This window comes from Podarcis pityusensis (genome assembly GCF_964106645.2).
Source record: "Podarcis pityusensis genome assembly, chromosome: 8".
Taxonomy (NCBI): Eukaryota; Metazoa; Chordata; class Lepidosauria; order Squamata; family Lacertidae; genus Podarcis; species Podarcis pityusensis.
Window position 1 is genome coordinate 52,400,114 of NC_138033.1, and position 27,902 is coordinate 52,428,015.

The 27,902-nt window shown below is 46.5% G+C and overlaps 2 protein-coding genes across 3 annotated transcripts in view; one reads left to right on the top strand and one right to left on the bottom strand.

Moving 5' to 3' along the window:
- The first annotated feature begins 103 nt into the window (after positions 1 to 103).
- Positions 104 to 13,818, top strand: MEAK7 (MTOR associated protein, eak-7 homolog). 2 transcript variants are annotated; one of them, XM_081018530.1, is made up of 8 exons: positions 104 to 309; positions 2,801 to 2,994; positions 4,627 to 4,857; positions 5,217 to 5,361; positions 5,669 to 6,109; positions 8,237 to 8,355; positions 9,474 to 9,653; positions 11,977 to 13,818. In XM_081018530.1, the coding sequence occupies exons 2-8, from the start codon at positions 2,824 to 2,826 to the stop codon at positions 12,100 to 12,102; spliced, it is 1,413 nt and encodes a 470-aa protein (XP_080874656.1). In that variant the 5' UTR covers positions 104 to 309; positions 2,801 to 2,823; the 3' UTR covers positions 12,103 to 13,818. The 2 variants fall into 2 exon arrangements, with proteins under 2 accessions (XP_080874656.1, XP_080874657.1); XM_081018531.1 differs by lacking the exon at positions 104 to 309 and adding an exon at positions 354 to 460.
- A 4,400-nt stretch (positions 13,819 to 18,218) lies between these two features.
- The window catches only part of ATP2C2 (ATPase secretory pathway Ca2+ transporting 2), a 37,584-nt gene continuing 27,900 nt past the window's right edge, over positions 18,219 to 27,902 (bottom strand). The window contains exons 18-27 of the mRNA XM_081018518.1: positions 27,191 to 27,361; positions 25,908 to 26,005; positions 25,750 to 25,800; positions 24,262 to 24,428; positions 23,249 to 23,317; positions 22,715 to 22,831; positions 21,952 to 22,099; positions 20,809 to 20,904; positions 19,479 to 19,620; positions 18,219 to 18,703 (exon numbers count right to left, since the gene is read on the bottom strand). Of these exons, the coding sequence (XP_080874644.1) occupies positions 18,579 to 18,703; positions 19,479 to 19,620; positions 20,809 to 20,904; positions 21,952 to 22,099; positions 22,715 to 22,831; positions 23,249 to 23,317; positions 24,262 to 24,428; positions 25,750 to 25,800; positions 25,908 to 26,005; positions 27,191 to 27,361 (1,184 nt within the window). The 3' untranslated portion in view covers positions 18,219 to 18,578. The remainder of the gene's footprint in view (positions 18,704 to 19,478; positions 19,621 to 20,808; positions 20,905 to 21,951; positions 22,100 to 22,714; positions 22,832 to 23,248; positions 23,318 to 24,261; positions 24,429 to 25,749; positions 25,801 to 25,907; positions 26,006 to 27,190; positions 27,362 to 27,902) is intronic.

Sequence of the window (27,902 nt, forward strand, 5' to 3'; positions counted from 1 at the left end):
CGAGCACGCTCCACCCACTCTTCCCTTTTTCTCTCTCTATGCCAAGTCTGACGATTTGATGATGCCGTACAGAACGCGGACGGCGGCGATGATGCCGACCTTAGTAGCCGCCTCTGAGCAAAGCTCGGCGTCCCCTATTGGCTGAGCGTTCTGTCAGTCAAACGGCCTGCGGGGCGGTACTTCAAGGGAAGGCCTCCCCAGAGGCCAAGAGTGGCGGCGGTGCTGGCGCTGCCGCGGGAATGAGGAGACGCCGCTGAGGAACATCGGCCGTCCGGGGAGCGTCCACGCCTGAGGAACCGTCGCCGACAAGTGAGGATATTTGCGGGGTGGAGTGCGGGTTTCAAATATGAATAGTAACGAGGGGCGTGGCCTATATTAATATTAATAAGGGGCGTGGCACGTGTGACTGTCAATGAGGACGTCACTGATTATGAATTGGTGAACCTGAGTATAAATGAGGGTATGTATGTGTTTTATCTATTATATCTATTGCAGCTACATAGCATATATTTTGTTTAAATACTGTTAAGAATTATATATATATAATTATCTCTCTCTCTGTGTAGCTGTATATCACAGAGGCTGGGAACGAAGCATATTTATTTCATTATTAATAATGTTAATCATTAAAAATTCATTCATTGTAATTCAAAAGTGGTTTTAATTATGAATTCATAAATCACCCATTGCAGACGACTGTAGTTCAGAAGTATAGAAATTGTTTAAATGGCTGAATGAATAATGTGAAGATACATCATGGCTTGCAACCTTCTTTTCCACCAAGTGGTGCTTAAAGTTAACAGTAAATTGCAACACTTAGCAGTTGCTGCAACAGTCAGCTTATGAGGTCAAAGGGGGAAAAAAGGTGTTTTGTTTCCTGCACTTGGATCTTGCTCCTTCCTTACTTGGTTAATTTTTTATCCACGTACTAAGATTTGAACCCAGATCCCACCTCTGTATTTGCAGCATTCTGTTGAAAATAAGAGATGAGCAAAGAGAAGTCCATTGATGGCTACTAGGTGTTCAGTAATGTGATTCTCCCCACCTGATGTTGTATACAACTCAGTCCTACTCACAGTAGACCCACTGAAATTACTGGACATGGCTAACTTAGGTCTATTTATTTCAGTGGATATATTCTGAATTGGACAGAGCTGGTTACAGCTCTAAGCTGAAGCACTTCCTCGTCTGTTTCATTGTCCTGATCTGAATGTCATATGGGAGTGCTGGCTTGATTGCCCTAAACAAGAACAGATTAATGTTCATCTTGTTTGATGACAAAACGTATTTCTGTTGCTCCTGATAATGCATGTGTGTGTGTGTGTGTGTGTGTGTGTGTTTTCCTCTGACAGGTTTAGGTAGCTGCGCTTTGTGAATAATTCATACTTGTTGGGCTTTGATCGTTAATTTGTATTTCCGTCACTGCGGCTCGTTTAATGAAAAGCACTCATGTTTCACACTTGGTTTTAAAAAAGGCTTTCATTTACGCTCCTGACCTCAAGAGAGTTGGAGCTTGGGGCGTGTGTGTTTGATGCTGCTGGGAATATTTCTTTCATAATGTCCCAATGGGATTACTCAAAGGAATGAAGAGAGAGCGCTTGAAAGCTTGCAGCTCAAGCATGATTTCCGAAGGCTGATTTATGAAGATGGTATGAAAACAGCCCCTTTGTCGACACAGCCAACTTTTTTATTTAACAAAATGTATATCCCACTTGATTGTTTTATACTTTTGTTAACTGCTTAAAAATTGTATCAAAATTATTGACAAAGAACATTCTGCTTCTGGGCCTTTTCTATGCAAACCAATGATGATGCTGATGCTCAGACTGTCATGAGGAGTTCCTGCTTTCTAGGCACCTTTTGCAACATGTCGTTACAGGTTTTACATCACTTCCAAAGGAGTGTTTTATGCAATATCAGTGGATTCCTGCATATTCTTTGGGGTGGGTTCTTGTGGTCTTTTAGTATAGCATTGCAAGCCAATATTTGGCAGTCTACAACCTTGTGGCTTCCAGTCTTCCAGGCCTTCTACTGTAACATTCATCTTTGGGGCATTTTGGAAGGCGAGCAGATTCTTTTCTCAAGTTAGCAGGAGGCAGTGATGGTTACCAACTTGGATGGATTTGAAAGAGGATTAGACAAAATTCATGGAGAATAAGGCTATCAATGGCAACTAGCCATTATAGCTATGCTTCCCCCATGGTCAAAGGCAGTAATGCTTCTGAATATCAGTTGCTGGAAACCACAGGAGGGGAGAGGGCTCCTGTGTCTGGGTCTTGTTTGAGGGCTTCGCACAGGCATTTGGTTGGCTGCTGTGAGAGCAGGATGCTGGACTAGATGGGCCATTAGCCTGATCCTGAAGGGATCTTCTTAGGCGCTTAGTTGTTGCAGTCTCTCTCATGTGCGCGCACACACAAACACACACATACAGAGTTGGTCACATACTACATGCAGAATTACTTTTCAGCCTTCAGCCCTCATGCTTCCCTGAGCTGTTGGGTCATTTGACTCTTTCTAATAGATTTCAATTTGCAGCCAGGCGTTAGTAATTCTTCATGAGCCAAATTGATTGTTTAACCATATTGTTTTTTCCATTTTGATCAGGACCCTGAAGCCTTTGTGCTTTAGCAAAATGACTTTGAACCGTCTGCTTCTCCCCCCACTGCTGCAACTTGGCAGTGCCCCCATTTCGGTGGTTTTTCTGGTTGTTCCTGAAACACCGCTTGGGACTGGTCCCTTCTGAGCCCTGCTGCTGTTTTCATGCTTGTCTCTTTCTTTTTCCCTTTCATCATCCTCGTAGGATTCCACCATCTGCTGGAAAAGATGGGGAACGTGGAAAGCAGCAGCCATTACCAGAAGCACCTCTCGAGGTTCCTTCCTGATGAACAAGCCGACATTGACAGCGTCTTTGTTGCCATATCCGGGTCGGGGGAGGCTGTCGGAGGAAAAGGGGGCAAACCAGCCAAGAGGGATGTGACTCTGACGATGCTCAAGGCAAGAAACAAAACTTGGTTGACAATTAGCATGCTTAGCCTTTCCGGATAATTTTCTGTGTGTTCGCAGCACTTTGTGGACATGGTCCTATTGTAATATTTGCAGCAGCCCTGCATAGTGCAGATGACCTTAAACAAATTGCTTAAAGTCAGGTACTGAATTCACAACAGCGGCAAGATTTGATTCCTTGAGCTTTGTCTCAGTCTCCTGGCCACTCTGCAGTGGAAGGGCTGCAGCTCTATGGTAGAACATCTTCTTTGCATTCAGAAGGTCCCAGGTTCAATCCCTGGCATCTCCAGGTAGGGCTGGGAAAGCCCCCCGCCCTGCCTGATACTTTGGAGAGCTGCTGCCAGTCAGTGCAGGCAATACTGAGCTAGATGGAGTTAAAAGTTCTTGGTATAATGCAGATTCCTATATTCCTAAGATTAGACAGGGCTTGTAGTGGTGATGTTGTTTTACAAAGGATGCTCCTACACAGAGATGGAGAACGTGTAGCTTTTCAGATGTTGTTGGACTCCCAACTCCCATCAGCCCCAGCTAGCATGTTCAGTGGTTGGTGATAATGGAAGCTGCAGTCCCTCCCCAAAAAAATCATGCATTGGTCTCCCAGTAATGAGCTGCAGCACAAAAGTGGTCATAACCTAAATTGGGTGGGTTGCATGAGTAATGCTATACTGTTTACTTTTAAAGAAATAAGAAATAGAAAAGTGATAGGTGCGTGGGGAGTTAGGGAGTGGGAGATCAATGTAGCCGGAGTGGTGGTGTAGTTGTTAGAGGGTCAGTCTAGGACCTGGGAGACCAGGGTTCAAATCCCCACATGGCCATGAAGCTCACTGGGTGACCTTGGGCCGGTGGCTGCCCCTAAGCCTAACCCACATCACAGGGTTGTTGTGGGGATTAAGTGAGGAGGGAGAGAACCATGTTCAGCACCTTGAAGATGGGATATAAATGCAATAAATAAAAAAAACAAATAGCCTTCTGGCGTTCTTCAAGTTGAGCCACTGCAGCTTCTTCCCCGTCCTGCAAATCCTGGGAATTATTTTGTATTGACTGTTAATCCAGCATGCCTGCAGTATATGTTGCTTTGTGGCTTGCTGTCCTTTGGGAAGAGAGTGGGATAGAAATTAAACATGCAAATAATTAAAAAGTGTATTCACTGCAGCCTGAGAATCATAGAATTGTAGAGTTGGAAGGGACCCGGAGGATCATCTATTCAGGAATATGCAGCTACGGGGATCGAACCTGCAACTTTGGTGTTATCAGCACCATGCTCTAACCAACTGAGCTATCCAGAAAGGAGCCTGGGAAACTGCCTTATACCAGATCAAACTGTGGCTCAGAATGGTGGGTGGGAAGCCTTTTCCCAAGCAGTTAAGAACCAATTTCCAGAGGTGGAAATCCGAATTGTGAAAGTATCCCTGGCCTGCTGAATGTGTAATGAGCAGCTGGCTTGTTCCTTTTGCCTGTTGGCCCAAACAAGAGACATACAGCGAGGGGAGCCAGAGGAGAGATGGCCCTTCCTTGGCGTCAGGATGCATTGCCTTTGGTGCAGAGTGAGCTCCTGCCACTTTGGAGACTGCTTGTTCCTTCTAGTTGGTTGAACTTCCCTGTTGCGTTTCCGTCTATCTCTAGGCCCACGTCAAGGAGGCCCTCCCTGAATCAATGGTCGTCCGGCTGTACAATGGGATGAAGAGCATCCCTCTGTCCGAGAAGTCTCCTGGGTCCAACGGGCAGGTGGGGAAGGAGCAGTTTGTCATTTTCATGTCGGCACTCTTCAAAGGCAACGCCGAGGAAAAGAAAGGCATCATCATGAAAATGATATCGAACACGGACAGCACCGTGAAGGGAAGTCAGATCATTGAGGTAAGAAGAGAAAAAACCCATTGTGTTCCATTTGCCCATAAGAGAGAGGAAGAGGGACTGGAGCAGAAATGGGGCAAGGTGATGGATCTGGGAACCAAGAGTGGGAAGCCAGGAATCAATACCTAGAAGCCAGGAATTGTCCGCAAATTTAGCGAAAGGAAAGGAAGGCAGATGCTCAGCCACTGCTGTCTTTCTCCAGTGCCAGATACGGAAGCTGTAGTTATTCGTATCGTACTAGTCCCTGTTAGTATCCTTTTCTAAGTATTAATTTCTGTCCTCGTTAGGAGGTCTGTTCCTTTTTTTGTGTGCATCTGCCATTTAAACACTCCACGTAGGAAAAAAAAATTAAACTCTTGAAGTTTGCAGAGGATCTGGTTGGCTCTGTGGTTCACGTCCTGAGCTACAGGAAGATGCTGAAGGGCTGGAACTTGAAGAATGTGCAGAATTCAACCACAGGAATAAAAGCTTTGGCGTCTCAGTTAGTGTCGGAGTTGAAATCGGCAGGTGAGTGTCAGAATGTCCGTTTTCGCTTTGGTTTAGCCGTAGGCCCTGGCAATGGTTGGTGGCCATTGTGAGCTCCATAGGGTTTGTGGCTTGGGAGACAGAGAGGCTCAGAGAGCGGCATTTGGCTCTTGGGCATGAGGTTTCCTGCCTCTGGAATACAACATAGTTACTAATAGACCTCCTCTGTCCATTAGTCCTAATCCATTTAAAAGCCCTTGGATCCAGTGGTCAGGTTTGGCAGTGGCTCCTTTGGATCCGACCAAGTTTCCTGGTGCTACTTACCTCTAACTTTTGTTTCTTGCTGCAGATGGGAAGAGGCTTGAGGGTGGTCAGGCGCTGGACGCTGTCTGTGACGAAAGCAGCATTGAGGATTGGGTCTTCCGGGTTCCACAGGTCTCCGCTTTCCTCACTGTGATCGTCCAGCAGGGGCTGCTCATCCTGCACTCCCTCCCGGACCAAGAGCAAGAGACTTTCCCTTTGCTTCCGGAGTGCCAGGGGGTCAGAGGCAGCCGCTTCGTCAGCCTCCTCAACATCCCGTCCGTCACCTACATCAACTCTCACCTGCCTTCCGAGCTCCAACACAAGTGGAGGCTCCTCTTTGCCTCCCAGGTTCACGGCGAGAGCTTTACGCAGCTGTGTGGGCACATTGTCAACCAGGGGCCCTGCGTGCTGGTTCTGAAGGACACCGATGGCTACGTCTTTGGTGGTTTTTCATCATGCTCTTGGGTGGTTAAACCACAGTTTCAAGGTAAGAATGCTTGTTGACCCAACGTCTTTCAGCCTATAGCTCACATTTCACAAAATCTCAACCCTGCTCCTCTGGCAGGTGCTATGGGGCACATCCTGTTTAAAAAGTATTGTCTAAAAAATTCTGTATCTAGACAGCCCAAATTCTTTGCCAACAAATGCAGGATCATTTGTATAAATTGGGCAAAGCGTGCAATTTGCCATATTTCCATGGCAAATCTCATTCTCCCACTATTCTTTAGAGATTTTAGCTGGCTTTCCCTTTGCTGGGCAGGAGGGTTGGTGGTGGTTCGTGCCAGAAGGCTGCCTTCCCTGCTGAGGTTGCCTATCAGGGGCCGTGTTCCAGGGGCAAAAGTGGAACAATGCATGCGGATTTTGCTTTTGCACAGTAGGATGGTTCTTCCACAACCCTCTCTGTCCTTCATACAGGCAAGCAAGAAGCTTTGTTAGAGTTCAAGCACACGTTCTTGCTTAGCAGGGCCAGTGAGGGGCATGGCCCATGGAGAGTGGGTGTGGCCTGTTGAGAGTCCCAAGGGCCGGAGAGAGGGACCTGGAGGGCCACGTGTTCTCCCTGTGCCTGATGCTCCTCTCCCCTGACTCTCACTCTTTCAAGCCTGTCTTCACTGACAAGAGTCACATGACCTTCTGGGGAAGATGAAATTTTGCACCCAACACCACATTTTGCCCAGGGTCTTTTCACTGACTCTCCCAATTTAAGTCCCTATTGGTTTTAGTGAGTTGGAGACCCAGGCAAGTGTGCACAGAATTGCAGACTTCACAGATTTTTGTTTTAATGTACATTCTGTCAAAATGACTTGCTACTGTTTTCCCACTAGATGGCGACCCTGCCGTTGCTTTTGATTCTGCTGAGATTAGAACTAATGCTCTTTAAGGTGGAGAGTATTCTCAGGACAGATCAAAATGCCTAAGACGTAGAGCAAATGTGTCCTTCCGGGAAAGAGCTGTAGCTTTGCATGTAGAAGGTTAAGGGTTCGTTTCCTGACTTCTCCAGGCAGGACTGGGAAAGACCCCTGTCTGAAAAACGCAGGCCTCTGGATGCCAGCTGCTGGCAGCCACAGATGGGGAGAGTGCTGTTGCTCAGATGTCCTGCTTGTGAGCTTCCCAGAGGCATCTGCTTGACTGCTGTTAGGAGAAGATGCTGGACTAGATGGGCCTTTGGCCTGATCTTGCAGGCTCTCATCAGGAAACCTTGGAGAGCCACCAGGGCTGTCTTAAGCATATGCAATGCTGGGCTGTAAAGATCCACCCGGTGCCCCCTTCCCCAGGTTGCCCAGTCCTAGGCGCGCAGGAGGGCAGAGCTGGCAAGCCACCTCATCGTCTCACTGGCTCGGTCACCCCCAAACTCGCGGCTCAGAGCCGCCTGCAGCAGAAGAGCCCGTCGCGGCGCTCCGACCAATGTGCAGGCTCTTCCCTGAACTCAACCCTTGGGCCCCGGACTCTTGGCCTGGCGCCCCTGAGAGCCCGGGGTCCCCGCACCCCTAGCACCTATGGGTAAGACGGCCCTGAGAGCCACTGCCACTCAGTGCAGAGGATACCGAGCTGGCTGTACTGATAGTTTGACTTGACGTAAGGCACACTCTTTTGTTGCAGTGCATCTCTCCTGCCTCTGCCTCACCAGACCTCCCTGCAGGGTGTAAAGAGGGTTCTTTAATACTGGCTGCCCTGCAGGCAACAGGTGAAAATTAGCAGTAGAAGCGGTGGGGTTATGGGGTGTAATATCTAATGCAGGGGCGATTAGGATGCCTTTGTCTGCTTCAAGTACTTTGGTTCCAGGCCAATCAGTGCTTTACGTGTCAGTTTAAGCACCATAATTTGGGCCACGAAGACAACTGGCAATGAGTGCTGGCGTTTCAAAATTTCTTTGTGCATTTAAATAAAAGATCTCGGGTTCAATCCCCGGTATCTCCAGGCAAGACTGGGAGTATTCTCTGTCTGAAACTCTGGAGAACTGCTGCTGCCAGTCAGTGTCAATGATACTGAGCTAGATGGACCAAGTGTCTGACTTGGTGTAAGGCAGGTTCCTCTGTTTTGTGTCCCTAGATTGCCTTCCTTTCTGTTCCTTGCTATTTAGTCTGTGCTCCTTCTTCCTTCCACTGTCATTTTACAGGCAACAACGGATGCTTTCTGTTCTCTGTTTCGCCCTCGCTTGAGGTCTTCACTTACACCGGCTACAACGACCACTACATGTACCTGAATCACGGGCAACAGACAATGCCAAATGGCCTTGTAAGTACAAAACGGTTGCAGGACAGAGCCTTGTCTTGTAATACTGCACTTTCAGTCACCCTGGGGAATCTAGTCCTCTTGTGCAGTGCAACTGCGAGGGTCAGTTTTTGCTGGATCGCACCACTTAAAGATTGTGGGTTGGGCAGATTGTGTGCTTGATCTGCTTGTACAGGATTTTGTGTATGTGTGTGCATTTGTGTGTGTGGTTGGCCAGATGGCCTTTGCTGAGCATCTGACCAAAAGCGTATATTTATTAGTTGAGCTTTTATTTTATTTTTTACAAGGCAAAAATACAGAGATCAAGGGAAGCCAGATGATTGCAGAATGACAAATTCTTAATATAAAAAACGATGAAATGTAGGCAACCATTAAAAAAGAAGAAGCAAGGGATGCATACATTGAAAGGGTAGAAATACAAAAAAGGTTATTGTAAAAAATAAAAGTTCAGCAGAGGAGAGCCTGTTGGGAGTTTTCTCCCCAAATCCTATTGAATAGGAAGATGTGTTCTTCATTGCTTCTTCAGTATTTTCTTCTTAGGTATTCCCCTTCAGTGTGTAGTTTGACTTAAAAACAGTGTGGTGCTTGATGTAAGGGAAACTGATTTGTACTTGTATTCTGTCTTGCTATTTCTGTATCAAATAGCCTATGGCTTTGAACAATAAAGGAAGGTACTGTTTCGCAGGTGTGATGATGGCTGTTAGCTTAGATCATTTTGGAAGGGGGTTAGATAAATTCATGGAGGAAGTGAGGCCTGTAAAGGCGACTAGTCATGGTTGCAATCCAGGACCTCCCTGTTCAGAGGTAATGTGCCACCAGTTCTTGAGAACTAGTAGTGTGGATGTGCTGTCGCCTTCCTGCCCTGCCTGTGGGATTCTCTGAGGCATCTGATGCTTGAGCACTGCAAGAAGCAGGATGTGTGAGCTGCATAGCGCTTTGGTCTGACCCAGCAAGGCCCATTTTAGATGGGTCGGGTGTTGTTGGGGCCGGCACGCCTGCCTCTGGGTGGATTGCCATAGCGTGTCCTTCCAGCCCCACCCAACGCTGATAGGGTCATTCAATTAAGGGGCAGACTGCATGCTGCAGTGTGTCGGCCAAACCCCTTTGTTCTTCCTTCCCAGGGCATGGGCGGACAACATGAATACTTCGGCCTGTGGATCGACAGCAACTATGGAAGGGGCCACAGCAAAGCCAAGCCCAGATGCACCACGTACAACAGCCCTCAGCTGTCGGCCAAGGAGAACTTCACGTTGGACGCCATGGAGGTTTGGGCGGTGGGAGACCTCCCGGAAAGTGCCGCCGTAAGTGACCGCTGTGACTGTCTCTCTAGCTAAACAATGACCTTGAGGTAGCTGGGCAGTGGGTCAGTGGCCCCCTGAAACTCACGCATGAACTCTCTGAGTCAAAACAGCTTGCAAATTTCCATCCCTATCAACACTAAGGGATGTTGCACTGGAGGGTGGAAACCTTCAGGAAGTACCCACAGTCCAGGCATGGCATTGTGCTGTGTAAATGGCACCCAACAGTGCTAGTCTCCTGTTTGAGGAAAGGAGGTTGAGTGGACAGGCAGCTGTGATGTCCGCAGCCCCCCAACTCCTTTGAGTCACTCAGTCCGCAGACAGGTGGTCAGTACTGTGATGTGTCATGTCTTCTTGTTTGTGTCATGTCCTCTTGGATAACAAAAGCAGATTTATTGAGGTCACAGTGGGCTGCTATGCATGGTTGTACCATTTCTTTTGGGCTGGTGGACCACAAGATGTGTTTCCCCTTAAAGGGGGGGGGGGTGGCTTCTGGAGGCCAGTCCTTTTCTATGATAGCACCGTGCATGTATGAAAAGGCTAAAGGCAAAAGAAAACTTACGTTCAGTGCTAACACCAGTTTCTTTATTTTTTTTTAAGAATATTTTTTTATTAACCGACCAATCACATCAAATCAAACCAAACCAAATTACATAAATTCCAAATTACACAGCCGAATTTTAAATTTTTGTTGGGGGTACCCATATTTCAAGTTCCGAAGGGATCCAATCAACTTCTTGCTTCTTACTGCTGTTTTAATGTCCACAAATCTAACCTTATGATGTTCACAGTACTATCCGGTCCTTTCTTATTATTTTTCCACATCTCTTGTTGTTATTTTCATATATTTTTCCTTTCTCTTTGTGACCTCTGATAGTCTCCGCAAGCTGGTTAGAACAGTTTGTAATCCTGCGTGGATATTATTTTTTTTATCCAGTAGCCATATCCAGACGTTTTCCATATAACATCACTTCCATACATCAAAACAGTCTTAGCGTCATTAATCTTCACCAATCTGCCTCCTTTCTCAAAACCTCTGAGGAGATTCACTAGGAATGCAGTCTGAAAACAAATCCGTTCTTCCTCCTGGCTATAAATCCTTTGGTAAGATGGCGACTCCGAATTAATTGCTGCGCCATTCCCAAAAGCTCTTATTGCTTCTTGGTCTCCATAAAGCATACTTTTGGTTAAAGTTTATCTCCACACAGACCTTAATCATCCTGCTTGGGTCAGTTCAACCGACAGTTCTAATGAGGAGAGGTTCTTGTAAATCACATAGAAGGAAAGTAAAAAAGGTTCCTCCCCCCATTCAGCCCCGTTGTCAACATGCCCCGCCTTTGGTGTATCTTCATCGTAAAATATTCCTGTTTCTCCAGCCCGTCGTCTTCTTTCACAGAGGTCACTTAAATTAGCAGACTTCACTCCCCTTCTTCACTTGAAATATGTGCATTTGCTTCTTTTGTAATTAATTATTCCAAATTGCTGCAGCTAGTGCACGATCAGAGACAGTGTCCAGGAGAGCTGATGTCCACATGGGGGCATTCTGCCTAGGGCCCTCACCCCCTTCTTTCGAATTAGGGGGTGATTTATGGGCACAGCAGGCAAGGGCAGTGTTCCCCATTTCCTTGGGGCAACAAGGGAGGCTGCCTACTCCCATAACAGCCTCTTAATTACCCCGTGTGGGTCGGAGAGATGGTATTGTCGGCCATCTTCCAATGCGCCCTCTAGTGGCCCCCCGCTAACACCAGTTTCAAGTCTAATCGCCAAACAACAATCAAAACAGCAGCAAGAGCCATTGCAGAGACAGGTACACCCACTTCCAAAGCAAGACTAGAGTTAATCGTCCGTTAAAAGTTTCGAAGAGGAAAACGGCATTTTCATACTGCTTTCCTGGCACAGAAAAGCTGCTAAGTTTCTTGGCAACAATAGCATGCTGGGTGTCGGTACATGTGCTGCTTTTTGTGTTTCTTCCCTTCCTTCCCCCAGCGGTGCCCCAAGGGTTCCTCTTAGCGATCAGAGATCACGCTCTGACATGGGTCCCCTTCTGCAGTCATTTCAGGAAGCTCTGTGACCTTACCCAACCTGTTGGACTGGACCAACAAAGTAGGCTGGCAAGTGGGCGGGGGCCGCAGAACCTGTCCTGCTGTTTGCAGAGGGATGACCGGGGGGGAGGGGGAGCTGCACAGGGAAGCAATAACAACTTCCTTCTAACGCAGACGTGACGTGAAAATGAAAGGGCCCCAGGATGGGTTGACTGTGACCTGTTCCCTTTCTTGAATTCCTATTTTGTTTGGTGTTCCAACCTGCCTTCTGGGTTTTGATTTAGGGCCCGGGGCAGAAGAGCATCCTGGACGCAGACCCCGAGGCCCAGGCTTTGCTGGAGATGATCGGGAAGGGCCGGAAAAGCGATGGGTTGCGGGATCCAGCCGATGGCGACGGAGGCGACAACTGAGAACAAGGCCTGGAAGCTCTTGCCTGATGCTTTGTGCAGAGCCGTCTCTGATCTCTCTCCAACACCACATGTGAAAACTCGATAACACAAACCGCTCAAGTGTAATGTGTTTTCCTAGAGTTGCATGTTGTCTGGTTAGGAGACAAATCCTTTGCGTAGCGGGATGGTTTGTCTGTGGCGGGCGGATGGGGTGATTGCATGCTTTAGGTAGTTCTTAATAATCAAGGGTATTGCTGAATATAAATGAAGACAGGTCCATGCCCCTCCCCCTTCTTTGGATCAGTGTTAGCATCCACTATTTAGTCACACATTTCGTCTGTGAGCAGCTCAAGGGAGTTTTCGAGAATCCTGTTGGGAAACAGTTTCCTGAACGAATTTCACCTTGTTTGCTCAAGAGGGCCTTTGCTAATCATGCTGAAGCAAGTTTTGTTGGGGACAGTTGGTTCAACCCAGGGTTGAACATTCACAGACCCTGCTTTAGGAAACCCACATTTTGAATGTTGTAAAGGCAGTAGCCAGAGAACTGAGTACTTGATTGATGCTACTTTTAGTCGCAGAATTCTGTCCCAGACACCGTTCACATAGCCAGAGAACTGAGCACTTGATCAGTGCTGCTTTTAGTCTCTGCTGTCCCAGACACCATTCACATAAGTGTATAGGACTGAGAACCAAGTCAGATTTCCAGGGTGGTTCAGGCACAGGCCAATGTTGGGAGTGCAAGCGAAAGACCACCTCCCTGGTGAATTTCTGGATGCGTATGGCATCACTACACCCCAGACCCTTTAAGATGCATGAGATTGGGCTGATCCTTGAGCTGCTGGCGGCAAGTTGCAGGTTAACCGAATCAGCAAGAATCAATGCTAAATCATGCGGTGAAGCAGTGGATGCAGCCTGTCAGTCGGGGCACCAGTCTGAAGGATGAAACGTTGGTTGCAGCCAAACTTAGCAATGTCTGAAACCCAAAGACCCAATTTTCTTTGCTAGGTATTGTCGAGAAATGATCTCAAGTCCTCAATTTAAGGCCTACTTCAGGATTCAGTCTAGGGAATTATAAAGGGGTGTGAGGACGGGGCTCTACCTTGGATTTTCATGCAACTGTCCGCTTTGCAAATCTGCACCTCTATGCAACACAAACCACACAGCAAATAAGATGATATCATCTGAAACATAAGCTGCAAACTTTAGAGCTACTCAGGACTTCTTATCATGCTCTGAAAAGTAAGTGTGTGTGTGAAAAAGTTGCTTGACAAGGCTTGGTATTCAAAACAGTGTCCTTAGCCCCCCCCCTCCTTTTTTTTAAGTCTTAAGGTAGTGAACTTTTGAGTAGAAAATTAAGTATGCAAAGCAAGGAATCTAAAACTGATATTCCCTTTGCAATTGTGAAAAACAAGTATTAGCTTCCACTATAGTTCCACTTGAGCCTCGCAGATTACTGAAAGGTGGGGAATAACAATAAAATAAAAGTGGTCTATAGAGGTAAACAGTATGTTGGAAATTGAAGTGTCCTTTGGCTTGTTGACATATTTGATCAAGTTGCAAAGGCATAATTTCCACAATAGCTGGATCTGTTCTGGTCTTCTGAGTGAACAGATCCAGCTTCTGAGTGCATCTTTTATGTATACTATTCTGACTTGGTGACATCATGTTTAAGGTCTGTAACCTTAAAAGGAACTATTTTGTTCCACCAGCTTTGTTGCAATAAATCTACAAGATACATAGGGGTGTTTCTTGTTTGGCAGCTATACTTTGATAGCAAATCCTTCCATGTTGCCTTATAGCCATATAGCCTCAAATCTTGCTACACCTTTACTTGGGAGTCTTGTCTGATTGAATTCAGTGGGGCTTCTACCTTAAAATGCTTAGGGACAGGCCGCAGATCAGAAATTAAATCATGTTCAGTCATTTTTCTTTCTGTAGAATAGTGTTTATGAGACAAGACAAGAGAAGCTTGAAATGGAAAATCTGCATGTTAATCTGAAAGAGCTACTTCTGTCCTGATTGATGGTTTATCTGTGTAGACGGATGCTATGCCTCACTGTTTATCCAGCCTATGGTAGCTAGCTATTTATATCCTAGTCTCTTTTTCATAGGGGCAATAGGAAGCTGCCTTATACAGCGTCAAGCTCCGTTCATCTTTCCTGTCCCAGAGCAGCAATTCTCAGAGTTGATAACAATCAGTCTCTCTTCACAGGGAACTCTGCGAATTGTAGGCCTGTGAGGGGAATGGGGTGTGTGTCTCCTAAACAACTCTTTGTTTAAGGTGGCATCGCAGGATTTAAGGTGCCTCTTCTGCTGCTGGAACCAGCCTCCCCTCAAAAGTAGAGAGGAGGAAGATCAAGAGAGAGGCCTGCCAAAGGATGATTTTCACTTGATCCCCTCCTTTGGGAGAGATGGACTTTAGCTGAGGGGTAGAATATGTGTTTTGTAGGCAGAAAGGCTGAAGTGTGATCCTAGGCAGCTCCTGCTAGCAGGATCATGTAGGTGCTGATAGAAAACACCCCTCCTCAAAAGAGACCTTTAAAGACCCTTTAAAGACACTGCCAGTCACAGCTGGCAGTGCCAGGCTAGATGGATCAATTTGTCTGACTGCACACGACAGCTTAATATGTAAGGTTTTTCTAGCAGATACTGATCAGTGTAAGGCAGCAGAGACTAACCTGTGGCCTTCCAGATGTTGAGCTCCCATTAGCACCAGCCAGGATGGTGTAGCCGTCAGGGGGAATCACCAATGCCAACTGGGAGGCCACAGGTTAACCACCCCTGGGGTAAGGGAAGCAAGCGTGCTGAAGGAGGTCGCCAAGCTGATCGCATTTCCTGGGGTGGGAACATAAAAAACCTGCTGGATCAGGCCAAGGGCCCATCTAGTTGAGCATCCTGTTCTCCCAAGCAGCTGCCTGTGGGAAACCCTCAAGCAGGGCAGGAGTGCAAGATTATCTGTCCGCTTGCAATTCCCAGCAGCTGGTATTCAGAGACATAGACTGACAGCGAAGGTAGTACACCCTTGTCCCTGTGGACCAGGAAGCTGGATGGAAGAGAATCAAGCAAAGCACTTCTCAACACAAGGGAACTGGACCATAGCAGATGCAACTCCGTCAGGCATAGAAAGCCATGGACAAAGGTGGGTGTGGCCCTGGTTTTTCCTTTTGATCTTCTTCCAGCCAACTGGAAGAATTGTAGACTTTTCCATCTTCTTTAGCTGGCATTTTTTCTCCAGGGTGATGGCTGTGAGCTTGCTTTGAGCACATCCTTTTGTCTTTCCTCTTTTTAAAATATAATGGCGGGTATATATTCACAGAGGGCAAAATTGTGGTACAGATCAGGCAATAGATAGCATGCATAGGAAATGCAGCTGGGCAACACATCTAACACTCCCTTCAAGCAAAGGGAGATGTTCCATGCTGGAAGAAGAGAACCTATCCAGGCCAGAGACCAGCACAGAAGAGTTTGTTCCTGTTCATGATGCTATTTCTTTCCCTTTTGTTTTCTTTTTAACACCTTTTGAGTGGTTTTATAATAATGCACGTCCAGTCGCATGTACCAAATTAATTGCAACAAATAAATTGTTCCAGTTCTTTTCTATAACTCGGCAGCTTCTTCAGTTAAGGTTTTTATGTGAGTCTGTTTCAGCCACTGGGACTGAGGTTTGTTATCTTTGAATGTGTCCCTTCCCACTTCTGTATGGCCCTCAGAACCCTCTGTGGACCAAAACCCCTCATTTCCCTTGCCATGCCCCCTCTTTGAGTGCTTTTGCCTGTCTGGAATATGTCCTTGAGCTGCCATAATGCCTCTTGCTTGCCTGGATGGTGGCTACAGAGGGTGAGTGTGTGTCTGTAGAAACCATTGACTCCTGCGTCACTGGAATGTCCAAAGGCAAGACTCAGCTAGCCTACTGTGCAAAGTGCTCCACCTACTTTTGCCTCTGACCCCGCCCGCCCCTGGCATATAGCCCTTGGATGGTTCCCCCACAAGAAGAATGGGCAGGATCCTTGGGATGAAATGGTCCCACCCACCTGTTTCCTGTTCTTAGCCATTGCCTAGTACCAGGGACCGTTCTTAACGTTTCTGTTGTTTTTAAGCTTTTCTGGATTTCTTTTTCTAAAAGAAATGTTGTGGGGTGTTGGATCGGTCCCCTTTGTGAAAGAGCCACAGGGACATCTTGCTGCATTTTGGAATTGGGGTGGAAGGAAATGGCTGAGCATGTGTGTGTGTGTGTGTGTGTTGGGGATCATCCCTGTCTTATCCTTCTTCCCCTTACAGATATCCACCTGCCAGTTGCCTCCCACAATGATCTACCCTGGCAAAAGGCGATTGTGTGGTGAGGAATCAGATGTGCCTTTGAAAGCATCAGATGCTTTTCAGCTATTTAGTTCTTCTGCCTAGGGCCGGTGACCACCTGGGCTGTTGGAATGAGAGAGGGGCCTCTGTCACAGGATAGCCATTCAACTCAACAGCTGAAACAGTACTAACAGTCCATCTTCACTGGCATGTCTGTAACATGAACCTGTGTGGCTGGCGTTGACATTTGGGTGGTGCTGTTGTTTTATCGAACAGCAAATGTCTTGATGCTAAGGGCTGTTTGGCCATGGAATATAGAGTGCCTAGAGATGGAGCAGACTTTCCTTTGATGGAGGTGTTTAAGCAGAGGCTGGGTGTCTTGTCAGGGATGCTGCATTTGCGGGTGGCTAGACATCAGGGACGCGGGTGGCGCTGTGGGTAAAACCTCAGTGCTTAGGACTTGCCGATCGTATGGTCGGCAGTTCGAATCCCCGCGGCGGGGTGAGCTCCCGTCGTTCGGTCCCAGTTCCTGCCCACCTAGCAGTTCGAAAGCACTCCTAAGTGCAAGTAGATAAATAGGGACCGCTTTCTCGCGGGAAGGTAAACGGCGTTTCCGTGTGCTGCGCTGGTGCTGGCTCGCCAGCTGCAGCTTCGTCACGCTGGCCACATGACCCAGAAGTGTCTTCGGACGGTGCCGGCTCACGGCCTCTAGAGCGAGATGAGCACGCAACCCTAGAGTCGGACACGACTGGCCCGTACGGGCAGGGGTACCTTTACCTTTACCTTAGACATCAGGTGGGGAGAACCTTTGGCTTTCCAGATGTTGCTGAACTACAACTCCTGTCAGCCCCAACAGGCGTGGCCAGTGGCCAGGTAGGATAGGTGGTGTATTTCAGCAACATCTGGTGGGCCAAAGAATCCCCACACTTGGGGGGGCACTGAGATATGTGTAATATTGCATCAATTTGCCTGATTATTATGCTGTCACCTCGGCCCAATTTTCTTACGTTCTCTTCACCCCACACTCTGTTGTGTTATGAAACTGGCTTTTTGGCTGATATAATGGCATGGCATGCTAAAATTCACACCAGTCAGCATGGTGTGGCAGAACAATGAATTTCCCTGGACAGTATTGCAAGTCCCGTATACTTTAGCACATGCATGCTCCTCTTCCCCCATTATTCCTCCCATGAAGGTAGCAGGAAAAAGTTGCATGCTAGAATACTAACCCAAATTTAATCACTTCCAAGATTTTCTGGGTTTTCGCTTCCAGGATTTCTGGGGGTGTGAACAGTCACCTCCCCCACCCAAGAATTAAATAACATGGAAATGAATGCTAAATATGTGCTATATTCCATTAGTTTCCTGGAAGTGGCTTTTATATCATGCAAAAGTTCAGAGATAATGCAGAAATTAACAGTTAAGGAATCATCAGGGAAATGGAATAAGCTGCCATGTCAATGCAGTGTTGCACTACATAATCTCCCAAGGTATCTTCCAAACTGATTCCTGTGATAGATGTCTCATATGGAACCTTCCTTAGCAGCGAGATTGGAGAAAAAATGAACCCTGGTGCGACTGAAGCCTTCCATCTCAGCAAGATTTACCTGATTATTTCTTTTTCTTCTTATCTCCCTCTCCCTCCAAGGAGTTCAGGATTGCAAACATAGGTCCTCTATGCTCCCTCTGTATTTTATCCTCACAACAACCCTGTGAGGTAGGCTAGGCTGGACATGGTAACTGGGCCAAAGTTGCTTGGTGACCTCAATGGGAATTTGAACCTATGTCTCCCTGCACCCACCCAGCTTTCAATCCTAGTCCAACGCTCTCAACGACTACGCCATATTAGCCCCTATAAGGCACATTTTATTAACAAAAGAAGTAATTGCAACTTAAATAAATAAAGATGGTGCTGTGGTTATTTCATTTGGTTCTCCTGCTCCATTCTCTGGCCCTGCAGAAGACACTCTTGTAAGCTGAGAAATAGCTGGGAGCAACACAAGCCGCCTTTCAAAACTATAACAATGGACTGGACGGTGACAGGGAAGAAATCTGATCAGTGGGTGACAGGGTTGGGATGTAGAGATGGTTGGGAATTTTGAGAGGTGTATAAAAAGATCCACTTGTCCCCTGTGAATTGTTCTAGATCACAGTTCCATTCCAACAGCATTCCACAACAAGGGAAGTCCGAGTTATTTTGGTCACACAGCTTCTAGTTGGATGTTGCTGTCCGTCTTTGATGGGGCGCAGCAATATTTCTCACACACTTTGATCAGTTCAGAGAGGAAGAAAACTGAAGAAGCCAGGGCCGCAAGGAACAGCAAATCTACCAAGGATAGAGAGGGGAAGAAAAAAAGATTCAATCTGTTGCTGATATACAGGCAAGGACCACATTCACATTAAACAGTCATAGCTTTTCCCCAAAGAATTATGTGAGCTGTCATTTATTAAGGTGCTGAGGATTTTTTAAGAGGCTCGTATTCCCTTCCCAGAGCTACAATTCCCAAAATTCCCTGGGAGGAGGGGTTGACTACAGCCGATGCAGGGTCCTCCAGCAGTTAATGGACTCCAACTCCCATCAGCCCCAGCCAGCATTGCCAATGGTCAGGAATGATGGGAGTTGCAGTCTGATAATATGGAGGGCATTACAAGGCTGTTAGGAGTCGGGGGGGGGCGGATCATAGTGCTCCCACTAATGTCTTTTTTTGGTGGTGTGGGTGTAATCAGGGATCAATTGGGCTTGTATTCAGAAGAAACTAGGTTGTTCTGGGAGTTTGGAGGGGTGGGGATAATTTGGTTTCCCAAGCCTCAGAGGGGAGAATTCTGCTCATCATCATGCCATCAAATGAGGTCAGGTGTGAGACAGATGAAACCTTAGAGTCTGCTACTGGTGGCTCCTTGGCAAGTACAGCTTCAGCTTGTTCCCCCTCAAACCGCCCCCTGCAACTGCCCCCTAACAAGACCTATATATTCCCACTGCTACTGTGTCAACCTTCCAAGCTCCTGAAAAAGATGGGATAATTGTCAGCCACAGCTACGCACTTAAATCTTTTGGAAGAAAAAATCCAATGCTCTTTCAGAGCTTCAGTCATCAGACTTACCTAGTGCTCCTAAATTCTCCGTCTGGAAGATCTTCTGTAGTGGAGGGATGTAAATAACAGCCATTTGACCCAAAATAGACCCCAAGACAGAATACAGGAACATGTGGTTTCGGAAAAGACCAATTTCTAGTATCAGTTTTGTCTGGAGGAGGGGGGAAAATGATAATTGGGGTGGGGAAATAGATCCAACTTTACACATCTCTCCTTCATGAATCTAGCCTGTTATTATCAAAGCAGCTTTTGGGCAAACTCATATGATAGAAATAAAGAGTTTGGAAAAGATCTTGGAGGTCAACTAGCTTAATCTTCAAGTGAAGGATCTGCAAATTGGGATGTAATTACAATAACCCTGACAGATAACCATCCAGTCTCTGCTTAAATACTTCCAGCTATGGAGAACATCCATTGCCCCAATTCAATCCAATGTGATAGGTAGATGTTGATTACAGTAATTGTAATTTGCTGGTTTTACATTGCAGTTTTACATCCCTGTGAATTTCCTTTGTCTCAGTATGGCCACACTCTGGGATGAACTGTAGGCTGTCTATTGACAAAACAACAACAGTTGTATTGATAACACAGACATCCTGGTGTTTCTAAGCCAATTTTGCTAGATAGATTAACCTTTGATGTATGGTAATTACGGTATACTTCATCAGTTGCATGAAAGATAAAGTGGATGTAGTCCATGCAAGCTATGCTATAACATTTGGATGTTTCCCCATCCCAGCTGTAATAAATTAGTTAGTCATTAAGGTTCTACAAGCCTCTTTGTCACTGATATGAAATTAGTACCACCCATTTAAGATTTTGTCTGTGTCCCCCCCCCCCCCCAGGGAAGAATGGCAAACCAAGTTGATGGACTATGCTGAAATGGCAAAATTAACTGGAAAGCTCAGGAACCAAGAAGGCAAGAACTTTAAAAAATAATGGGGGAAATTTATAATTTATTTAGGAGACCATTGTAAGCAATGAAAACATTAGCAGGATTTTAATCTCACTTGTAAGGTAACAAAGACTATAGACAATTTAGATGGATAAAAAAATGTTGATAATGGACTGATAGGCAGATGTAAATATTGGCATTAGGAGGATGGAGGGGAGTCATGAGATTCAGAGTAATCTCATTATGCAGATTTTTAATAGATTTTGTTATAAGTTTATATCCTTTAAAATCAAATAAAAATCATTATTTTTTAAAAAAGATGTCCGTCCCTTGGCTTGAGAGGAGGAGTTCCCTTTACTAACACTTTAAGCATAAATAATAGGGCATCTTCTTTTGCTGACAGACACACTCCTCTTTGGGCTTAGCGACCAACACCTCTCTCACCTGGGAACGACATGTCAGGGCGTTGAAGAGGTCAAAGAACACAAAGCAAGTGAAAGTCATTGTTGTGGTCCTTGGCGTTATGCCACTTTCCGGGATCTGAAAAAACGCAAGTGAGAAAACTCAGTCGTAAGAGAGAGGGAGGGAGGGAGTGTGGATGTTTGGAGAATGCGCAAAGTCAGCCCTCCCATCTCACAATGAGCCCTTTGTTTGTAAAGTCACAGTCACCTTGAAAGCTGGCCTTTCTTCTTTTTTCGAGGGAAGATTAGAAGGCCCTGCAGTGCCAAGGAGCCTTAAATCTATGTGCGATGATTGATGGGCTACAGGGAAATAATTAGAAGCCAGGCGAAAAAAGAAGAGAGGGAGTGTTCTGTAGCCCATTCCAACTGCAACCTTATGATTTTGATTTGCAGTGTGTGCTGTTTTCTTACAAGGGTGAAAGACATATGATTGGAAGAGATATCTATAACAGAAGAAAAACCCTGCTGGGTCAGGCCAAAGACCCATCTAGTTTAGCATCCTGTTCTCACAGTGGCCAGCCAGATAGCTAAGGGAAGCCCCAAAGCATGGTGTGAGTACAACTGCACTCCACCCGCCTGTGACTCCCAGCAACTGGTATCTGGAGGAATCACTGCCTCTGATATTGGAGGTCCTTCAGCCATCATGACTAGTAACCCTTGATAGCCTTGTCTTATCCTCTTTTAAAGGTGGTGAAAACCTTTTCTACTAGTGGCAACTTTTAAAAATGCTTCTTTTGTTATAACCAAATTTATGCACCGCTTGTTTGTAATAAAGTGGCTTACACTAAAGCCGCATGCTGAAATTATCAATTAAAAACACTTTTAAAAAGAGGTATTTAAACACTTTCAAAAGATGATTAAAATCAACAGTACTCTACAAAGAGATTAATTCCCAGAGTGGGTCCCTCTAACAAAGGGAGCCCTGGTAGCCCTGGGAGGGGAATAGGGAGTGTCCTAACCACTCTCAACACCTTAAAACAAATTCAGCTCCCAGAATTCGGGGGGGCGGGGGGAGAGCTGTGACTGTTGAAAGTGTTACCATAGTGCTTTAAATGTATGGTGTGAATGTGCCCTTAGTTACTACTTATTTGGAGCACAGATGCAAGTGCCACATCCTCTTTCTCACCTCTTTCCAAAAGACAAACATGGTTCCACTGATTATAACGGTGGCTGACAGGAAGATCTTCAGAATCAGAGACCTGCTGAGAATCGTATCAGTGATGCTCCTTGGAGGTTGCTTGATGGCATCTTTGTCCACCGGTTCAACACCCAAACTGTTTGCCAGGCCCAGAAAAAAACAAACACAAAAAACCCAAGCCACTGTTTTATTAGCACAGATTCATTAGCTATTTTATTTTTCTGGGAAGAAATCTGCAACTTGCACAAGGAAACCACAATGTAAAGTATTCAGTAAATGGCCTGTACTGACCATTCTGTTTCCTCTGAAATCTAAGAGTTCTGGGACTCAAGGACACCAGTTGGGCTACAGCACTGTCAGCCCAGACAGCAAGCCGACTCCCAAAAGCCAGTCCTTACCCACCAAGTCCAAATGTCTACCTCAGAACCAACTCACTGGTCCAAATGGTTTGTCTCTGGTCCAACAACATTGCTTGATCTCCAGCATCCTTTTCCTGATTGGAACTAAGCTATTTTCGAAAACACACCCACACCAAATTTTGGCCCTACCACTAGACCTCCAGGGCATCAGAGAAGCCAGTGCCATCAGAGACAGAGTCTCCATTGTTGGATCTCCTTCTCCTGATGTCAGAGCTGTCGGAGAGGTAAATCTGCAGTGAGGTGCCCTCCCAAGGACCTTACATATTTTAGAAGGGCATTGCGAAGGCTTCCAGTGTGAATCCTGCCCCCCCCCAGTCTTCCTGTGTCCTAACCTTTGCGCTGGGGGCCCATCCATTATGATATTGATCCACAGGATTTGCATAGCGTTGAGTGGGTTTGGCAAATTGAAGACTGTTGACAGAGCGATCAAACTCAGTGCCGAGATGCTCCTGCCGTGAACACAAAGAGTGAGTGAGTTAAGTCTTCATGGATATTCTGTGGCCCCGATGGTGGTTGATTCTTACATGGTTTAAGCAGTGGTGGAGGAAGCCACCTGGGCACCCAGGGTGGTGCGCGGTGCCCATAGGGGCAGGGCGCTCTGTGGGGCCTCCAAGGAGTCTGCCTGCCTCCTCCCATTCAGCCACCCTACAGCTGAGGGGGAGGCGGCGGGTGGACCATTTGGGACAGCATGGAATCTGGGGGTGCCCAAGCCACCGCGTCACTCCAGGAGGGATGCGTGGTTCGGACATGCTACAGGCTCCACGGTGAGTGCCGCCTGGCATTTTATCACCCCCCTCATTGATGACACCTGGGGCGGTCCACACACCCCTTCTTCCGCCCCTGGGTTTAAGTCAAGAAGAACTTACGTGCTGAGCTGAAACCGAACAAAATTTTTAATGTTGTAAAAGATGCCCTTCCCTTCCTCGATTGCACTCCTGTTGGGGAAAAAGGAATAGCGTGTAAACTGGTATCCATTTATGGGACAAGCAAGCTCTGGATTTTGGGGGAAGCAGGAACTGCCAGTGCTGCTGAAAGGGCTCATCCACACTTTGTTTCTAGGCACAGCCAGGTCCATGGTTTCAAGCTCTATGTCTGAGAAACTTTTTCTCCTTGCTGCTTTCCCCAGGAAAACCCACTCTTTAACACTGAATTGGAACAAACAGCAATTTGGGGTTTCCATGGACTGCCATTTGTTCCGATTCAGAGGTAAAGAGAAAGTGTCAGAGGGTGGTGGTGGTGGTGCTTGGACAGGGAGCTTTAAAGTGTTGACCTGTGCCTGTGTTGACACAGCACAAAAGGGAGTCTGGATTAGCCCTAAGTGCAGAACAACCAGTGGAGCAAAGATGGTCAGGGATGAATTGGCACCACATATTTCACAGCAGGGGCAATGATGTCATTCCCTGAAATGCTGGTGGGAGGATAATGAGGAGGGAGCCAAGCTAACCTCTCTTGAGAAAGAAACCCACAATATGGGAGCAGCCCCAGAAAAGACTCTCACTCTTTGGACCACCAACCATGCTTTTGATATTGATAGTCATTCTAGGGGTCCTACCAGCATGTGCCCATAGCCCTCATCTTGCCACAACCCAGCCCCTCCATCCAGCCAAATGACAACAATAGCAGGTCCAGGACGGAGGCTGTTTGTGCTCTGGGCTGTATGTCATGTTTTATCATGCTGGTTCTGTTTTCAGGTTAGAATGCTGTTGCTTGTGGCTTTGTTGCTAATGTTTTGCGCTCTTCTTCCAGAGAACTTATTTTATGAGGTGTCTCATAAATATAGTGAATGAATAAATCAGCTTCCCCTGCTAAAACAAATGTAGAAGCCAGAGCAAGATGAGAGACGCTGGGATGTCTGATGTGCCTCTTAAGAGCCACCTACATGATGGTTGAGAAGTCGTCATCGACAAGGATCATGTTTGCCGCCTCCTTGCTGACATCTGTGCCCGCCTGCCCCATTGCAACCCCAATATCAGCAGATTTCAGAGCCACTGCGTCATTCACTCCATCTCCCGTCATCCCCACAATGGCGCCGGTCTGTTGCAAAGCCTGTGAAAGTGTCAAATGGATACAAAATTCAGCACGTATCTATGTGGTATGATCTTGGCCTCTCCAGAATATAAAATGTCAAACACAGTAGTTTTCTAACTTTCAATAAAGAAAAAAACAGTAAATTAAAAACAACAACAACAACAAAATGCAGTACACAGGAAGACAATCTGGAGAGATTAGTCATTTAGAATTTGGGCTTTCAGCAGCAGTGGGAATTAACAATTCTAGCTGAAAGGATAAATGGGGATTGGTTAAGAAACAAGCTTTTATTAGGTATTATTTTGCTCATGCAATCAGTTTTAATTTAAGGATGCATCTTCATGCAAATGTGATCAGTAGGATCAAACCCAACCAATAATATGAAGAAGTGTTGAATGTTGCCAGGAAAAATTCCAGACCAGCCAATCAGGGCACACATATTTTTTTATGCTGCCTGTAATAGTCCCAGGCCAGCCAATCTGGGTACTTACAGGGGTTCACTTAAATGAAGACATGCCTACATCTGATTACCACTTTCATGATCTTTACAATACATGACCAAAGTGACAAATCAGCAAATCACCCAACCGAAGATCACAGCAAGTGAGAAGTGACTGTGCTTGGCTAGACAATTGTACCATTGTCAACCAACAGGAGCAGCAACCACAAAAACAGAGAGAAAGGCAGGGCTCATTTCTCCCCTTCGTGAGACAAAGGGATGTGGAAGAGTAGGGGGAAATGCACAGATAGTTTCAGGAAACATTGAATGCATTTCCACTGGCTATTTTTTTTTTAAGCAACTAATAAGTTTAATAAATAATAATGATGTAATTCACTGCCTAGTGCAGCCTTTTCCCTGCCAGTTGTTCTTCAGGTGTTACTGGGCTACATCTCCCCTTAGCTCCAGCCAGTGTGGCCATTGTCAGGGATGATGGGGATTGTAGTCCAAAGCACCCAGAGGGCACTGGATTGGGGGAAGCCTGGCCTAAACCAATGGATCCAGAAACTGGACTTTTCCAACTGTATTTTGTAGTGGTTACTGCTAGAAGATGTAGTTCTGAGCACTGAAAGGCAAGGAAGATACACCTTGATTTGCAATTGCTGCTTCAGTTCTCCTTTATAGAAATTGATTCCCCGACTCCCTTATCTACGGCAAAGAACCAGCAGAGAATGATTCCCAGAACGAGTTGCAGGAAAAGAGAAGCTATAGAAGGAAAGTGGTAATTTGAACAGAAGTGGGCAAATCAGAAGCAAAGTAGTGACCACCACGGTGCAGAAATCAGAACTAGCTTCTCTGGTAAAGGGACAGACTTGTGGCTTGTTTAGGGTCAGCAGATACCTTTATGATTTTAAGTTTGTGTTTTGGACTTGTTCGGAAGAAGATGGAAACCTGGATGATGAGGAGAGAGAGAGAGAAAGCAGATCTATGTGAGACGGCTGGGGTTTTAAGAATGAGCACACACCATGTGTTTTGGAACCCCTTCAAAGCACCATTACATTTTTGACGGTTGATGATAGTGCTGATTCTGTGGTGTTCTCCAGTTCCTCCCCAGACATAGCTTTCATTTTCCCATTGCAGAGGCCGATATTTCGTCCTATGAAGGAAAGGGAAAGGATATGACTGACCATCCCAACTGAGGCAGAGACGGCATTTGACAAGGGATTTCTGGGAACTCTGACAGAAACACTCCACCAAAGTCTATTTCTAGGTCACCAAGTTGTCACCTAGCCTTGCCCCTGGAGCATCTTGAACAGCCAAAGGCAAATCCAGCCTTGTGGGAGCAGAGGCAGATATCTGAGATACAAAAAATAAATAAAAAATTGTACAGCAAGAAGGGAAATGGGCAGTAGAGATAATCAGCTGCGATGTTCAGCGTGATACAATGAATTGTGCTTCAGTGTAAGCAGAACATAAGAAAAGTCCTGCTGGGTCAATGGCCCATTGAGTCCAGCACCCTGTTCTCACAGTGGATGACAAGAAGCCTTTTGAAGTCTGCAAACAGGACCTGAGTGTAACAGCATCCACACCACTTGAGCTCACCAGCAACTGGTATTTAGAAGCATATTGCCTCTGACAGTGGAAGAAGAACATAGACATTGAGACTAGCTGGCACTGGTAGCGTTATCCTCCATGAATTTGTCCAAATTCTCCTTTAAAGTCATCTCAGTTGGTGGCCACCACTACTTTCTGCGGGAGCAATTTCGATCATTTAACTACATGCTGCGTAAAGAAGGCCTTCCTTTTGCCTTCGGCTTCATTGAATGGCCCTGAGTTCTGGTAGTATAAAGGTAAAGGGACTCCTGACCGTTAGGTCCAGTTGTGGCTGACTCTGGGGTTGCGGCGCTCATCTCGCTTTATTGGCCGAGGGAGCCAGTGTACAGCTTCTGGGTCATGTGGCCAGCATGACTAAGCCGCTTCTGGTGAACCAGAGCAGCGCACGGAAATGCCGTTTACCATCCCACCGGAGCGGTACCTATTTATCTACTTGCACTTTGCTAGGTTGGCAGGAGCAGGGACCGAGCAACGGGAGCTCACCCCGTCGTGGGGATTCAAACCGCCGACCTTCTGATTGGCAAGCCCAAGGCTCAGTGGTTTAGACCACAGAGCCACCTGCATCCCTTCTGGGGCAAAAGAAAACAACCAACTCCCCACTAGCTGCTTTCTCTCCTTTGTGCATAATTTTATACACCTCTTTCACATCTCCCTCCTTTACTTGTCCTTTCTCTAAAGCCCAAAGCCCAAAATGTTGCAAGAAGGTGGCACGGTTTATCTTGCTCACCAATGGCGAGGGCTGTTTCCAAGGCATCTCCAGTTATCATTTTCACCGAAACACCCGACTCAATGAGGACTCGAACAGCTTCCTTCACTCCATGCCTTGGCGGATCGATGATTCCCACAAGACCTAAAAATGTTAGCCTGCCCAGTTCTGGACCGGAAGCCAGGGCAAGCACTAGGAAGGAGCGGAGAAAGTGACAACAGACCAGGTTATTTCACGCTGCCACTCAGAAAGGGAAAGGGGCATAGCTCAGTGGTAGAGAATCTGCAGAAGGTCCAAGTTTCTCTCCCCAACATCCCCAGGTAGGGCTTAGAGTGACTCGTGCCTGAAGCCCTGGACGGACAGTGCCAGTCTGTGTAGAAGATGATACTGAGCTAGATGGACCAATGGTCCGACTCCATATAAGAAAGCTCCAGATGTGGTTGGACTACAACATGCGTCAGCCTCAGCCAAAATGGTCAATGGCCATGGATGATGAGCATGCAGGCCAACAATATCTGGAAGGCATCAGGTTGGCTACTACTAAGCTAAAAGAACACAAGCATGAAAATATCTCAAGTCAAGAAGTGCTTGGTTCTTATAAGCACAGGTGAGAGGGGAGTGTGTGTTCCTCAGGTGTTTCTGGAATGGGCAGAAGCTACACTGCAGCATAAGATAGGAAGGCATAGTGTAGGCTCCAGGTGGCAATGTGGTTGGGCTGTGGCTCAGGGGAAAA

Excerpts from the sequence above, each read along its gene's own strand:
- MEAK7 (XM_081018530.1), top strand. The coding sequence starts at position 2,824 with ATGGGGAACGTGGAAAGCAGCAGCCATTACCAGAAGCACCTCTCGAGG. Across the intron at positions 2,995-4,626 it reads TGACTCTGACGATGCTCAAG|GCCCACGTCAAGGAGGCCCT; the intron begins GCAAGAAACAAA and ends GTCTATCTCTAG. Across the intron at positions 5,362-5,668 it reads GTCGGAGTTGAAATCGGCAG|ATGGGAAGAGGCTTGAGGGT; the intron begins GTGAGTGTCAGA and ends TTCTTGCTGCAG.